The sequence below is a fragment of the Gallinula chloropus genome (assembly GCF_964237585.1).
Source record: "Gallinula chloropus genome assembly, chromosome: 31".
In the NCBI taxonomy this organism is placed as follows: Eukaryota; Metazoa; Chordata; class Aves; order Gruiformes; family Rallidae; genus Gallinula; species Gallinula chloropus.
In genome coordinates, this window is record NC_140116.1 from 2,619,694 (window position 1) to 2,634,317 (window position 14,624).

Here is a 14,624-nt window from a genome sequence, read left to right on the forward strand (position 1 = left end):
CGGTGTCCTGAGAGGGGGGTCCCGGGGGTGTCCCTGTGTCCTGGGGGTGTCCCGGGGGTGTCCCTGTGTCCCGGGGGGGGTCCCCGTGTCTTGTTGGGGGGTCCTGGGTGCGTCCCTGTGTCCCCGGGGGTGTCCCTGTGTCCTGGAGGGTCCCGGGGGTGTCCCTGTGTCCCGGGGGGGTTCACAGGGGTGTCCCTGTGTCCCGGGGGGTCCCGGGGGGGTCCCTGTGTCCCGGGGGGGGGCGGTGGCTGGAGCAGCCGGTACCGGGAGGTGCAGAGCTGCCCCGGGGGGGGGGGGGGGGTTGGGGGGTGGGGGTGGTACCGGGTCCCTCCCGGGGATTCCCGGGGGTGGGAGGAAGGGGGTGGGGGGGGGAAACACCGCACCGGGGGGAAGGGCTGCGGCGGCGGCGGCGGCGGCGGCATCACCGGGACACCCCCCGGTCCGTCCCCGGGCGCCGATTGGCGGCGGCGGGGGCGCAGGGCGGAGCCGGCCCGGTGCAGCCAATGACGTCACCGCCGCCGCCGCCGCCGGGCCAGCCCCGGCCCCAGCCCCGGCCCCAGCCCCGGTCCCAACCCCGGCCCCAGCCCCGGCCCCGGCCCCGGTCCCGGTCCCAACCCCGGCCCCAGCCCCGGCCCCGGCCCCGGTCCCGGCCCCAGCCCCGGTCCCGGCCCCAGCCCCGGCCCCGGTCCCGGCCCCAGCCCCGGCCCCGGCCCCGGCCCCGGCCCCGGCCCCGGCCCCCGTCCCGGTCCCGGCCCCAGCCCCGGCCCCGGTCCCGGCCCCAGCCCCGGCCATGCCGCCCCGAGCCGCCGCCGCCGCCCCGCCGTGACCCCCGGTGAGTCCGGTCGCGCCCCCGGAGGGAGATTGAGGGGTGGGGGGGGGTCGGTGGCAGCACCGGGCGGTCCCCGGGTGAGTCGGGCATCCCCCCCCCCCATCCCCCGGTCCCTGAACGTGCCGCGGGGAGGGGAGGGGAGGGGGGGGGGCGGTTCCGGTTCCTCTCCCCCCCCCGCCCCCTCCCAGCGCGTCCCCGGTGCGGCGGCGGCGGCCCCGGCCTGTGCCCGGCGACATCCCGCTGCCTGCGACCCGCTGGCCAAGGGGGGTGTCCGTCCGTCCGTCCGTCTGTCCCACCCGCGGGGCCACAGTGGCCCCAGGGCATCCCAGCATGTCCCTGGTGTGTCCTCAGTGTCCCCAGGGCATCCTGGCTGTCCCCAGTGTCCCCAGTGGCCCCAGGGCATCCCAGCATGTTCCTGCCTGTCCCCAGTGTCCCCACTGTCCCCAGTGTCCCCAGGGCATCCCTGCCTGTCCCCAGTGTCCCCAGTATCCCCAGGGCATCCCAGCATGTCCCTGGTGTGTCCTCAGTGTCCCCAGGGCATCCCTGCCATCCCTGTCCTGTCCCCAGTATCCCCACAGCATCCTGGCTGTGCCCAGTGTCCCCAGTGTCCCCAGTATCCCCAGGGCATCCCAGCATGTCCCTGACCTGTCCCCAGTGTCCCCACTGCAGCCTGGCTGTCCCCAGTGTCCCCAGTGTCCCCAGGGCATCCTGGCTAGCCCCAGTGGCCCCAGTATCCCCACAGCATCCTGGCTGTCCCCAGTGTCTCCAGTGTCCCCAGTATCCCCAGGACATCCCAGCATGTCCCTGACCTGTCCCCAGTGTCCCCACTACAGCCTGGCTGTCCCCAGGGCATCCCTGCCATCCTTGGTGTGTCCCCAGGGTATCCCAGCATGTCCCTGGTGTGTCCCCACTGCAGCCTGGCTGTCCCCACTGTCCCCAGTGTCCCCAGGGCATCCTGGCTGTCCCCATTGTCCCCAATGTCCCAGGGTATCCCAGCATGTCCCTGATCTGTCCCCAGTGTCCCCACAGCATCCTGGCTGTCCCCAATGTCCCAGTGCATCCCTGCCATCCCTGGTCTGTCTCCAGTGTCCCCAGTGCATCCCTGCCATCCTTGGTGTGTCCCCAGTGTCCCCAGGGCATCCCAGCATGTCCCTGCTGTGTCCCCACTGCAGCCTGGCTGTCCCCAGTGTCCCCAGTGTTCCCACAGCATCCTGGCTGTCCCCAGTGTCTCCAGTGTCCCCAGGACATCCCAGCATGTCCCTGATCCCAGTGTCCTCACTGCATCCTGGCTGTCCCCAGTGTCCCCAGGGCATCCCAGCATGTCCCTGGTGTGTCCCCAGTGTCCCCACTGCATCCTGGCTGTCCCCAGTGTCCCCTAGGGCATCCTAGCGTGTCCCTGGTGTGTCCCCAGTGTCCCCACAGCATCCTGGCTGTCCCCAGGGTATCCCAGCATCTCTCTGGTATATCCCCAGTGTCCCCACAGCATCCTGGCTGTCCCCAGTGTCTCCAGTGTCCCCAGGGTATCCCAGCATGTCCCTGATCTGTCCCGTGTCCCCACTGCATCCTGGCTGTCCCCACTGTCCCCAGGGCATCCCAGCATGTCCCTGGTGTGTCCCCAGTGTCCCCACAGCATCCTGGCTGTCCCCACTGTCCCCAGTGTCCCCACTGCATCCTGGCTGTCCCCAGTATCCCCGGAGCATCCCAGCATGTCCCTGGTGTGTCCCCAGTATCCCCACAGCATCCTGGCTGTCCTCAGTGTCCCCACTGTCCCCAGTGTCTCCACTGCAGCCTGTCTGTCCCCACTGCTCCCACTGCATCCTGGCTGTCCCTGGTCTGTCCCCAGTGTCCCCAGGGCATCCCAGCACATCCCAGCACTGTCCCCACAGCATCCTGGCTGTCCCCAGTATCCCCAGTGTCTCCGCTGCAGCCTGTCTGTCCCTGGTGTGTCTCCAGTATCCCCACAGCATCCTGGCTGTCCCAGTGTCCCCAGTATCCCTACTGCAGCCTGGTTGTCCCCAGTGTCCCCACTGCAGCCTGTCTGTCCCCACTGTCCCCAGTGTCCCCAGGGCATCCCAGCATGTCCCTGGTGTGTCCCCAGTATCCCCACAGCATCCTGGCTGTCCCTACTGTCCCCAGTGGTCCCACTGCATCCTGGCTGTCCCCAGTGTCCCCAGGGCATCCCAACATGTCCCTGGTCTGTCCCCAGTGTCCCCACAGCATCCTGGATGTCCCCAGTGTCTCCAGTGTCCCCAGTGTCCCCAGGGCATCCCAGCATGTCCCTAGTGTGTCCCCAGTATCCCCACAGCATCTTGGCTGTCCCCAGTGTCCCCACTGTCCCCAGTGTCTCCACTGCAGCCTGTCTGTCCCCACTGCACCCACTGCATCCCTGGCTGAACCCAGTGTCCCCAGTATCCCTACTGCAGCCTGGCTGTCCCGGGTCTGTCCCCAGTGTCCCCAGGGCATCCCAGCATGTCCCTGGTGTGTCCCCAGTGTCCCCACTGCATCCTGGCTGTCCCTGGTCTGTCCCCAGTGTCCCCACAGCATCCTGGCTGTCCCCAGTGTCCCAGTGTCCCCAGGGCATCCTGGCTGTCCCCAGTGTCCCCAGAGCATCCCAGCATGTCCCTAGTGTGTCCCCAGTATCCCCACAGCATCTTGGCTGTCCCCAGTGTCCCCAGTGTCCCCACTGCATCCTGGCTGTCCCCAGTGTCCCCAGGGCATCTTGGGTGTCCCCACTGTCCCCAGTGTCCCCAGGGCGTCCCAGCATGTCCCTGGTCTGTCCCCACAGCAGCCTGGCTGTCCCCAGTGTCCCCACTGCATCCTGGCTGTCCCCAGTGTCCCCAGTGTCCCCAGTTACTGGTCCCCCTCCCCACGGGGCCACTGGCGCCGTGCTGGGGGAGGGGCCGCCGTGCCGTCCATCTGTCAGGGTCCCCCTGCCCCCCCCCCCGCCCCGCTGAGCCCCGGGGGGGCCGCGGCCGCTCTTCCCGTCCAGACGGAGTTTCCCTTCCCCTCCGGGGCCGCTTCCTGCGCCGGGGGCAGCGTCGGGGGGGGGGGGCCCACGGCTGCCACAGCCCGTCCGGGGGGGGGGGGGGGGGACGGACCCTCCTGGGGGGTCCCGCCAGCCCCACGGGGGCGACATTCGGCTGGAGGGGGGGCCCAGCGTGCGGGGGGGTCCCACGGGGGGGGGGGTGTGGGTGTGTGGGGTTTGGCAGGGGGGCTCGGGGACCCCCCCGCACCCCTCGCACCCCTCCCGGGGGGGGGCTGGGGGCGCCCCTGCTCCGGGGGGGTTTCGCCTTGGCTGGGAGGAGGAGGCGGCAGAGTTCGGGGGGGGGGGTCCCAGCGCTCCCACCCCACGGGGAGGGGGAGGGGGGGGTCCCCAGTGGGGGGGACGGCGCTGTCATGAGCCCTGCGCCCATCACCGTGGCCTCCCGCCCGGCTTGGCTGTACCCATCCCCCCCCCAGACCCCTCTGTTGCCCCCTCCCCACCCCACAACCCCCCCCCCCAACATCACTGGGGGGATGGGGGTGGGGGGGGGTGAGCCAGGGCCGCGTGGCCCCTCGTGAACCCCAACCCCGGGGTGCCTTAGGGGGGGGGTCACAGCACCGGAGCCCCGGGGGTGCCCCTGGGGGGGGGGATGGGGGGTCCCCTCGCTCCCCCTCCGTGGGATGCCCGGTGTCCCGGTTGAGGGTGGGGGGGGGTGGGGGGTTCCCGGTGCCCCAGGACCCCCCCTGCCCTCCCCACCCCGTGCCGGCTCCCCGGGGCTCCGTGGCGCTGGCGGCTCCATCCCGGCTCCTCCCCGGCCGCGGCGGGAAGGCGGAGCCGGGGCCGCCGCCTCCCAACAATAGCGCGGCCGGGCCGGGCCGGGATGGAGCCGCCGCCGCTACCGGGACCGGCTGCGGGGCTGCGCTGAGCCCGGGGGGGCTGGGGGGAGGAGAACGGGCCGGTGCCACCGGCAGCCCCGGGAGTGAGTGCGCGGCGGGGCCGGGGGCGCGGCGGGGGGACCCGCGGCCGGGGCTCGGGGGGGCCGGGGGGGTCGGGGTCGGCGCCTCTTCCGGAGGGAGCGGCGGCGGGGGGGGAACCGGGGGGGGAACCGGGGGGGGGGGGGAAACTGGTGCTGGGGGGGCTGCATGTCTGGGTGCCCTGGTGCCGCTTTTGGGGGGGGTCTGTGCATCCCGGTGCCTCTTCTGGGGGGGGGGGGTGTTTGTGCATCCCGGTGCCGCGCCTGGGATGGGGGGGGGGGGGGGGCTGTGCGTCCCGGTGTCTCTTCTTGGGGGGGGGGGGTCTGTGCATCCCGGTGCCTCTCCCGGGGTGGGGGGGGTCTGTGCATCCCGGTGCCTCTCCTGGGATGGGGGGGGGGGTCTGTACATCCCGGTGCCGCTTCTGGGGGGGGGGTCTGTGCATCCCGGTGCCTCTCCCGGGGGTGGGGGGGTCTGTGCATCCCGGTGCCTCTCCCGGGATGGGGGGGTCTGTGCATCCCGGTGCCGCTTCTGGGGGGGGGTCTGTGCATCCCGGTGCCTCTCCTGGGGGGGGTGTCTGTGCATCCCGGTGCCTCTCCTAGGGGGGGTCCTGTGCATCCCGGTGCCTATCCTGGGGTGGGGGGGTCTGTGCATCCCGGTGCCTCTCCCGGGATGGGGGGGGGGTCTGTGCATCCCGGTGCCCCGGGAAGGAGTTGGGGGGGGGGGGGGATGTGGGTGTCAGGGGGCTGCAGGAGTCTCCCCTCCCCCCTACCTCCCCCAGCCCCGTGACACCGCGGGGACCCCCCGAGTGAGGTAAAGGGGGGGGGGGGTCCCCAGGCTGTCCTGGGCCTGGCATTGGGGACACCCCTGGCCTGACTGTCCGTGTGTCCGTGTGTCCGTCTGTCGTCCCCCCCCCGCAGCCAGCGATGTCGGAGAGCGTGGCCGAGGTGCCGGGAGACCGGAGCCCCCCGGCGCTGGGCGAGACGGGCACCAGCCATGAGCTGCTGCAGCGCCTGCGGGAGCTGGAGGTACCGTGGGGGGGCCCCGGGGCCGCCCCCGCCGGGGCCGCGGCACCGGCAGCCCGGACACCGCGGTGGGGGGGCGGCACCGGCCCCCCCGGGTGCTCCTGGGGCTGCCCCGTGTCCCCCTCTACCCCCGCCCCCCGCATCCCTCCCCACTCCACCCCGCACCCTGCTGCATCCCACCAGGCAGAGGAGGGGGCTCTTGGGTGCCATGGGGGGGGCTCTTGGGTGCCATGGGGGGGGGTCCACGTGCCCCCCCCCCTAAGCCATCCCTGTCCCCAGGCAGAGAACTCAGCCCTGGCCCAGGCCAATGAGAACCAGAGAGAGACCTACGAGCGCTGCCTGGATGAGGTACAGGGCTTGGGTTTGGGGGGGGGGGGGTGTCTGGGGGGTGGTGTGCACCCTCACACCCCCACATCACCCTCACACCCCCCACATCACCCCCCACCCCCCCGCATCTCTGCTCCCCAGGTTGCCAACCACGTGGTGCAGGCGCTGCTCAACCAGAAGGTGGGTGTTGGGGGGGGGGGGAGCAGTGAGGGGGGGGTTTGGGGAGGTCCTGGCTGATGTGGATGTGTGGGACCCACCCCAAATCCCCCCCCTACCCCAAATCCCCCCCCCAGGACCTGCGTGAGGAGTGCATCAAGCTGAAGAAAAGGGTCTTTGACCTGGAGCGCCAGAACCAGGCGCTGAGCGACCTGTTCCAGCAGAAGCTGCAGCTCTCAGCTGGGTCCCTGCTGCAGGTACAGCCTGGGCTGTGCTGCTGGGGAGGGGGGGGTTCATGGGGCAGAGACCCCCCCCCACCCCACCCCAAAAGCTTAACCTGGGGTCTCCCTCCTGTCCAGCTGCCGATGCCCCCGGACGCCCCGTCCAGCCCCCAGCCCGGCTCTGCTGAGCCCCCTCCGCTGCCTCGTGTCCCCTCCCCAGAGGTGGGTACCGGTGTCGCTGAACCTCTGCCCCCCCCCCCGCCCCCCCCGTCCCCCTCCCCAAGCTCCCAGACCCCCAGCACCTTCTCCCTGCCCCCCCACCCTGGCTCTGTGGCATCACCCATTCCACACCCAACTGCCTACGGTGTCCCTCAGCTTGTGGTGGCCCCCACCCCATCACTGAGCCCCCCCACCCCATTAAGTACCAACCCCTCAGCCCCCCAAACTCGTGCATCCCGGTGCCTCTCCCGGGATGGGGGGGGGTCTGTGCATCCCGGTGCCTCTCCCGGGATGGGGGGGGGTCTGTGCATCCCGGTGCCTCTCCTGGGGTGGGGGGGGGGTCTGTGCATCCCGGTGCCTCTCCTGGGGTGGGGGGGGGGTCTGTGCATCCCGGTGCCTCTCCTGGGGTGGGGGTGGGGGTCTGTGCATCCCGGTGCCTCTCCTGGGGTGGGGGGGGGGGGTCTGTGCATCCCGGTGCCTCTCCTGGGGTGGGGGGGGGGGGTCTGTGCATCCCGGTGCCTCTCCTGGGGTGGGGGGGGGGGTCTGTGCATCCCGGTGCCTCTCCCGGGGTGGGGGGGGTCTGTGCATCCCGGTGCCTCTCCCGGGGTGGGGGGGGTCTGTGCATCCCGGTGCCTCTCCCGGGATGGGGGGGTCTGTGCATCCCGGTGCCTCTCCCGGGATGGGGGGGGGGTCAGTGCATCCCGGTGCCTCTCCCGGGATGGGGGGGGGTCCTGTGCATCCCGGTGCCTCTCCCGGGATGGGGGGGGTCCTGTGCATCCCGGTGCCTCTCCCGGGATGGGGGGGGTCCTGTGCATCCCGGTGCCTCTCCCGGGATGGGGGGGGTCTGTGCATCCCGGTGCCTCTCCTGGGGTGGGGGGGGGTCTGTGCATCCCGGTGCCTCTCCCGGGATGGCGGGGGGGGGTCTGTGCATCCCGGTGCCTCTCCCGGGATGGGGGGGGTCCTGTGCATCCCGGTGCCTCTCCCGGGATGGGGGGGGTGTCTGTGTCGTCCCCCCCCACTCCACACCCCCTGTTGTGCCGTGGGGCTCAGCGCCCGGTCCCCCGTTACAGGTGATGCCGTTGGTGCCATCGGGCAGCCCCGGGCTCAGCCCCGGTGCCCCCCCCTTGGACGCCCTGTCCCCCTTCTTCAAGAAGAAAGCCCAGATCCTGGAGGTGCTGCGCAAGCTGGAGGAGACAGACCCCCTGCTCGGCCCCCCCCCAGTCTCCCCCGGCTCCCCCGAGCCCTGTGCCGCCCCGGCTTGGCCCTCGTGCCCGCTGAGGGGGCCGGGGGCTGCCGGGGGGTGGCGGGGGGCTGAGGGCAGCCCCTGCTCCTCCCCGGAGGAGGCTGCGGGGCCGCGGGGGGCCCTGCTCAGCGCCTTGGCCGAGCGGTTGTTGCGGGGTGACGGGGGGTGTTGCCGGCGGAACGGAGAAGCCCCCGGGGCACCCCCCCGGCAGCGGCACGGCGAGCACCCCGCTTTCCTGGGGCTCTACCCCCCGGGTAAGGAGAGCCCCGAGGGGGGCTTCACCTTGTTGTCACCCGGGGGGGGGGTCACCAACCCCCTGCCCTCCCCACCTAAGGTGCTCAAGCTGCCCCCACCCCCCGGGGCGCTGCGCCTCAGCCCCCAGCTCCCCCGGGCCTCCAAGATCCCCTGTCGTGGGGGTAACCCCGAGGCCTCTCCGGCGCTCAGCCGCCGCGCATCCCCCGACGCGCCCCCGGACCCCGGCTCCCCCGAGCCCCCCGCCTTCCCCATGCCACACACCTACGAGGTGGCTGAGCAGCCCCCCACGCCCCCAGCCCCCCCCAGCAGTGGGGAGAGGGCTGCTGCCTCCCCCCCCAGCACCCGCCGGGGCACGGGGGGCTCGGCCGCATCCCGCCGCCCCGGTAAGAAGACCCCTGAGCCGGGCTACCTGCCCTTCAAGGAGCGCCTGGCCGCCCTGGGCAAGCTGCGGGGGGCTGAGGGCCGTGAGCCCCCTGGGCTGGGGCGGCCTGACCGGGGGGGCCACGGGGCCGAACCGCGACCCCCACCCCGGGGCGGCTTGGGGGGCAGCTTGAAGCATCCTGAGCCAGCCCACGGCGGGGAGCCCCTGGCCCGCTGCTACTCCTCCGGCTCCATGGGGGAGCCCAGCAAAGCGGGGGGCAAGGGACGCCCGGCCGGTGGCAGGACCCCACCTCGAGTCCCCCCAACACCCCCCGCCAAGCCCACCCGCAGCCCCCACGGCAGCCCCACCAAACTCCCCACCAAGGCGGGCGCTGGCAAAGCCGGGACGCCGCGGGGCGAGGAGCTGGGGGACCCCAAAGCATCGGCGGGGCCCCGTAAAGCACCAGCAGGCCCCGAGCCCCCCAACAACGGGCCTACGCCGGGTACCGCCACGGGGCACTCGGCCATCGAGGAGAAGGTGATGAAGGGCATCGAGGAGAACGTGCTGCGGCTGCAGGGGCAGGACCGGGCGCCCATGGGTGAAGCCAAGGGGAAGGCGGCCGGTGGCTTGGCCAGCTGGTTCGGCCTACGGCGCAGCAAGCTGCCCGCGCTCAGCCGGCGCGGCGATGGAGGCCGCGGGCGGGAGTGGGCCGGGACGCCGGCTCCTCTGCGGCGGGAGGTGAAGCTGGCGGCCCGCAAGCTGGAGGCCGAGAGCCTCAACATCTCCAAGCTGATGGAGAAGGCCGAGGACCTGCGCAAGGCCCTGCGGGAGGAACACGCCTTCTTGCAGGGCCTGGCGCTGGAGAAAGGGCGGCCGCGAGGACCCCAACGCGGGCCCGGCCACCTCCCCGTCATGTACCAGGAGGTGACGGCTGAGACCTTCATGCAGCAGCTGCTCGACAGGTCAGAGGTGGTTAGTGGGATGGGGAGGGGGGGATTAGGGGGTGGGGGTGTCCCTTCCCTCTCCCCCAGCCTCAGTGGTGGTCAGTGGGATGGGGATGGGGGGAATTGGGGGGTAGGGGGGTGGTGGGGGGGGTGTGTCCCCCCTCCAGCCTCAGTGGTGGTCAATGGGATGGGGATGGGGGGAATTGGGGGGTGGGGGTGTCCCTTCCCTCTCCTTCAGCCTCAGTGGTGGTCAGTGGGATGGGAAGGAGGGGAATTGGGGGGGTGGGGGGGTGTGTCCCTCTCCCCCAGCTGCTGTGATGGTCAATGGGATGGGGATGAGGGGAATTGGGGGGTGGGGGTGTCCCTCCCCTCTCCTCCAGTCTCAGCTGTGGTCAGGGGATGGGGATGAGGGGAATTGGGGGGTGGGGGTGTGTGTCCCTATCCCCCAGCTGCTGTGATGGTCAGTGGGATGGGGAGGAGGGGAATTGGGGGGTGGGAGTATCCCTCCCCTCTCCTCCAGCTGCTGTGATGGTCAATGGGATGGGGATGGGAGGAATTGGGGGGGTGGGATGTCCCTCCCCTCTCCTCCAGCCTCAGTGGTGGTCAGTGGGATGGGGATGGGGAGGAGGGGAATTGGGGGTGGGGATGTCCCCCCCTCTCTTCCAGCCTCAGTGGTGGTCAGGGATGGGGATGGGGGGAATTGGGGGTGTGGGGGGGTGTGTCCCTCCTCCAGGTGCTGTGATGGTCAGGGGATGGGGGGAATTGGGGGGTGGGGGTGTCCCTCCCCTCTCCCCCAGCTGCTGTGATGGTCAGGGGCTGGGGATGAGGGGAATTGGGGGGTGGGGGTGTCCCTCCCCTCTCCCCCAGCTGCTGTGATGGTCAGGGGCTGGGGATGAGGGGAATTGGGGGGTGGGGGTGCCCCCTCCCCAGCCCCAGCGGTGGTCAGTGGGATGGGGCTGGGGGGAATTGGGGGGTGGGGGTGCCCCCTCCCCAGCCCCAACCTGCCGCCCGCAGGGTGGACGGGAAGGACGTGCCCTGCCTGGAGCACAAGCGGGAGCTCGGTGACCTCCGGCGGGGCCCCCCCGACGCCAAAGACCCCCGGCTCTGCCGGCCCCCCCGCAACGGCATCGTGGGGCACCTCCGGGAGCCCCCCGGCAAGGTGAGGGGCACCCCACATACACCCCCCCCCAGCTCTGCCAGCTCTGGACCCTGAGCCAGGGGACCCCCCCCCCCTGCTTTGCAACCCCCCCCCATGGCTGCACCCCCCCCCCCCCATGGCTGCTTAACCCCCCCCTGCTTTGCAACCCCCCCATGGCTGCACCCCCCACCCTGGCATCTTACCCTCTGCACTACCCCCCCCATGACTGTTTACCCTTTGACACCCCCCCCCATGGCATCTTACCCTCTGCCCCCCCCCATGTCTGTGCCCCCCCATGTCTGTTTCCCCTCTGCCCCCCCATGTCTGTGCCCCCCATGTCTGTGCCCCCCATGTCTGTTTCCCCTCTGCCCCCCCCATGTCTGTGCCCCCCCCATGTGTTTCCCCTCTGCCCCCCCCATGTCTGCGACCACCCCATGTCTGTGACCCCCCCCATGTCTGTGCCCCCCCATGTCTGTGCCCCCCATGTCTGTGACCCCCCCATGTCTGTGTCCCCCCGTGTCTGTGTCCCCTCTGCCCCCCCCCATATCTGTGATCCCCCCATGTCTGCTGTGCCCCCCCCATGTCTGTGCCCCCATGTCTCTGCCCCCCATGTCTGTGACCCCCCATGTCTGTGACCCCCCCCCATGTCTCTGTCCCCCCCATGTCTGTGCCCCCCATGTCTGTGCCCCCCCATGTCTGTACCCCCCATGTCTGTGCCCCCCCCCGTGTCTGTGCCCCCCCGTGTCTGCCCCCCCCCCCGCCCCGCCCGTCCCCCTCCCCAGGTTCCGGCCGTGGCGCTGCGGGCGGAGCTGCCGCCAGACGGGAGCTTGAACGAGTCGGGGACGTCGCAGAACTTCGCCAGTGAGGGGGGGACAATGGGGGGGGGGCAGAGACATGGGGGGGCAGAGGGGACACAGACATGGGGGGACACAGACATGGGGGGGGGTCACAGACATGGGGGGGTCACAGACATGGGGGGGTCACAGTCTTGGGGGGGGTTTGCAGACATGGGGGGGTCACAGACATGGGGGGGCAGAGGGGAAACAGACATGGGGGGACACAGACATGGGGGGGGGTCACAGACATGGCGGGGGGCACAGACATGGGGAGGACAGAGACATGGGGGGTCACAGACATGGGGGGGCAGAGACATGGGGGCAGAGGGGAAACAGACACGGGGGGGCAGAGACATGGGGGGGCAGAGACATGGGGGGGGCAGAGACATGGGGGGGCAGAGACATGGGGGGCACAGTCATGGGGGGGGCACAGACATGGGGGGGCAGAGGGGAAACAGACATGGGGCGGTCACAGACATGGGGGGGCAGAGACATTGAGGGGGGTCACCGACATGGGGGGGCAGAGGGGTCACAGTCATCGGGGGGTCACAGAAATGGGGGGCCGCAGAAATGGGAGGGTCGCAGACATGGGGGGGGCGTCACAGACATGGGGGGGGCACAGACTTGGGGGGGGTCACAGACATGGGGGGGTCGCAGACATGGGGGGGGTCACAGACATGGGGGGTCGCAGACATGGGGGGCACAGCCATGGGGGGGGCAGAGGGGATACAGCCATGGGGGGGTCACAGACATGGGGGGGGGGGTCACAGACATGAGGGGGCAGAGGGGAAACAGACATGGGGGGGTTCACAGACATGGGGGGGTCACAGACATGGGGGGGGGGGTCACAGACATGAGGGGGCAGAGGGGAAACAGACATGGGGGGGTTCACAGACATGGGGGTCACAGACATGGGGGGGGGCCCAGACATGGGGGGGTCACAGAAATGGGGGGGCGCCCCGGGGTGTGTGGGGGGGCGGGTCCCAGCAGGGAGGGGGGACCCCCCAGTGCTGACCCACCCCCCCCTCCCCCCCCCCCCCTTGTGCCAGCAGCCTGCGGGTCCCTGACACGGACACTGGGACAGCGGGATCGGCACCTTCCCCCCCCCGGACTATGGGGGGGTCCCCACCAAGAGCACCCCGAGACCTCGGGGCCGCCCGGAGCCGCTGCCCGGGGCGGTACCGGCTCGGCCGCCCCCCCCCCCTCACCAAAGTGCCCCGCAAAGCCCGGACGCTGGAGCGGGAGGTTCCCAGTGCCGAGGAGCTGCTGGGGGGCCCCAAACACAGGGGCACCCCGGCCTGCCGCCCCCCCGCGGCCCCCCACGCCCACCGCGCTGCCCCCCAAGGTGGGTGTCCTGTGGGGCTGGGGATGTGCCAGGCCAGATGTGCACAGATGTGCTCATGCAGGGGGGTCCCCAGCCCCCCCATAAGGGATGTGGAGGTTGGGGGAGCCCCTCACAGCCCAGACTGCCCCCCCCCTTGCCCCCCCCCCCCGCCACTGCCCAAGGTGGGTGTCCTGTGGGGCTGGGATGTGCCAGGCCAGATGTGCACCCCATGTGCTCACGCAAGGGGGTCCCAGCCCCCCCAAACCACCCCAAAAGGGGTGTGGAGGTTGGGGGGGGCTCACAGCCCAGCCTGACCCCCCCACCGCTCCCCCCACTGCCCAAGGTGGGTGTCCTGTGGGGCTGGGGACATGCGTGGCCAGCTGTGCTCACACAAGGGGTGTCCCAGCCCCCCATAACCCCCCCTCCAGAAGGGGTGTGGATGTTGGGGGGGGCCCTCACAGCCCAGCCTGACCCCCCCCCTTCTCCGGACACCCCCCCACCCCCCTCCCCCTCCCCAAGGTGGGTGTCCTGTGGGGCTGGGGATGTGCCAGGCCAGATGTGCTCATGCAAAGGGGGGTCCCAGTCCCCCATACCCCCCCAGAAGGGGTGTGGATGTTGGGGGGGGGGCCCTCACAGCCCAGCCTGACATCCCCCCCTCCCCTCCAGCCCCCCCCCCCCCCACTGCCCAAGGTGGGTGTCCTGTGGGGCTGGGATGTGCCAGGCCAGCTGTGCTCACACAAGGGGTGTCCCAGCCCCCCATAACCCCCCCCCCAGAAGGGGTGTGGATGTTGGGGGGGCCCTCACAGCCCAGCCTGACCCCCCCCCTTCTCCGGACACCCCCCCCACCCCCCTCCCCCTCCCCAAGGTGGGTGTCCTGTGGGGCTGGGATGTGCCAGGCCAGCTGTGCTCACACAAGGGGTGTCCCAGCCCCCCCAAACCCCCCCCAGAAGGGGTGTGGAGGTTGGGGGGGGCCCCACAGCCCATCCTGACCGCCCGTTCCCCCGCAGCGGGCGGGGGCAGCGCGGGGCGGGCGCGGCGCGCTCAGCAGGGCGCCAACTGGACCTTCCCCAACGCCAGAGGCTGCGGCGCCGCCCAGCCCTGCCCCTGCCCCCCCGCGGCGCTGCGGGGGCTGCGCTGCCCCGCGCTGGTAAGGGGGGCACGGGGGTGGGGGGGGGTGGGGGGGGGGGGGGGCTGCGGGCGCCGTCCTGCCAGCCCTGGGGGGGGGGTGAGGGTTGATTGGGGGCGGGGGGGGGCACAGGCAGCCCCCAGCCCTGGGGAGGGGGGAATGAGTGTTGATTGGGGGGGGGGGTAATGAGTGTTGATGGGGGGGGTTAGTGAGTATTGATGGGGGGGGGTTAATGAGTGTTAATTGGGGGGGGTAATGAGTGTTAATTGGGGGGGGGGGGATAATGAGGGTGATGGGGGGGGATAATGAGTGTTGATTGGGGGGGGTAATGAGTGTTGATTGGGGGGGGGGGGGCACAGCAGCCCCCAGCCCTGGGGGTAATGAGTGTTGATTGAGGGGGGGGGGGGGGGCAGAGGCCCTAGGGAGGGTAATGAGTGTTGATTGGGGGGGGGGCAGAGGCCCTGGCGGGGGGGGGGGTAATGAGTGTTGATTGGGGGGAGGGCACAGCAGCCCCCAGCCCTGGGGGTAATGAGTGTTGATTGGGGGGGTTAATGAGTGTTAATTGGGGGGGGGTAATGAGTGTTGATGGGGGGGTTAATGAGTGTTGATTGGGGGGGTAATGAGTGTTGATTGGGGGGGTAATGAGTATTAGTTGGGGGGGAGGGC

The 14,624-nt window shown here is 71.5% G+C and overlaps 1 protein-coding gene across 1 annotated transcript in view; it reads left to right on the plus strand.

The window, feature by feature from the left end:
* Positions 1-698: 698 nt before the first annotated feature.
* The window catches only part of NCKAP5L (NCK associated protein 5 like), a gene marked incomplete at its 3' end in the record, with an annotated part of 17,642 nt that continues 3,716 nt past the window's right edge, over positions 699-14,624 (plus strand). The window contains 13 exon segments of the mRNA XM_084277208.1: positions 699-832; positions 5,704-5,811; positions 6,088-6,156; positions 6,277-6,315; positions 6,429-6,548; positions 6,651-6,734; positions 7,802-9,552; positions 10,549-10,693; positions 11,455-11,533; positions 12,561-12,586; positions 12,588-12,686; positions 12,688-12,853; positions 13,840-13,979. Coding sequence (XP_084133334.1) covers positions 5,710-5,811; positions 6,088-6,156; positions 6,277-6,315; positions 6,429-6,548; positions 6,651-6,734; positions 7,802-9,552; positions 10,549-10,693; positions 11,455-11,533; positions 12,561-12,586; positions 12,588-12,686; positions 12,688-12,853; positions 13,840-13,979 — 2,820 coding nt within the window. The 5' untranslated portion in view covers positions 699-832; positions 5,704-5,709.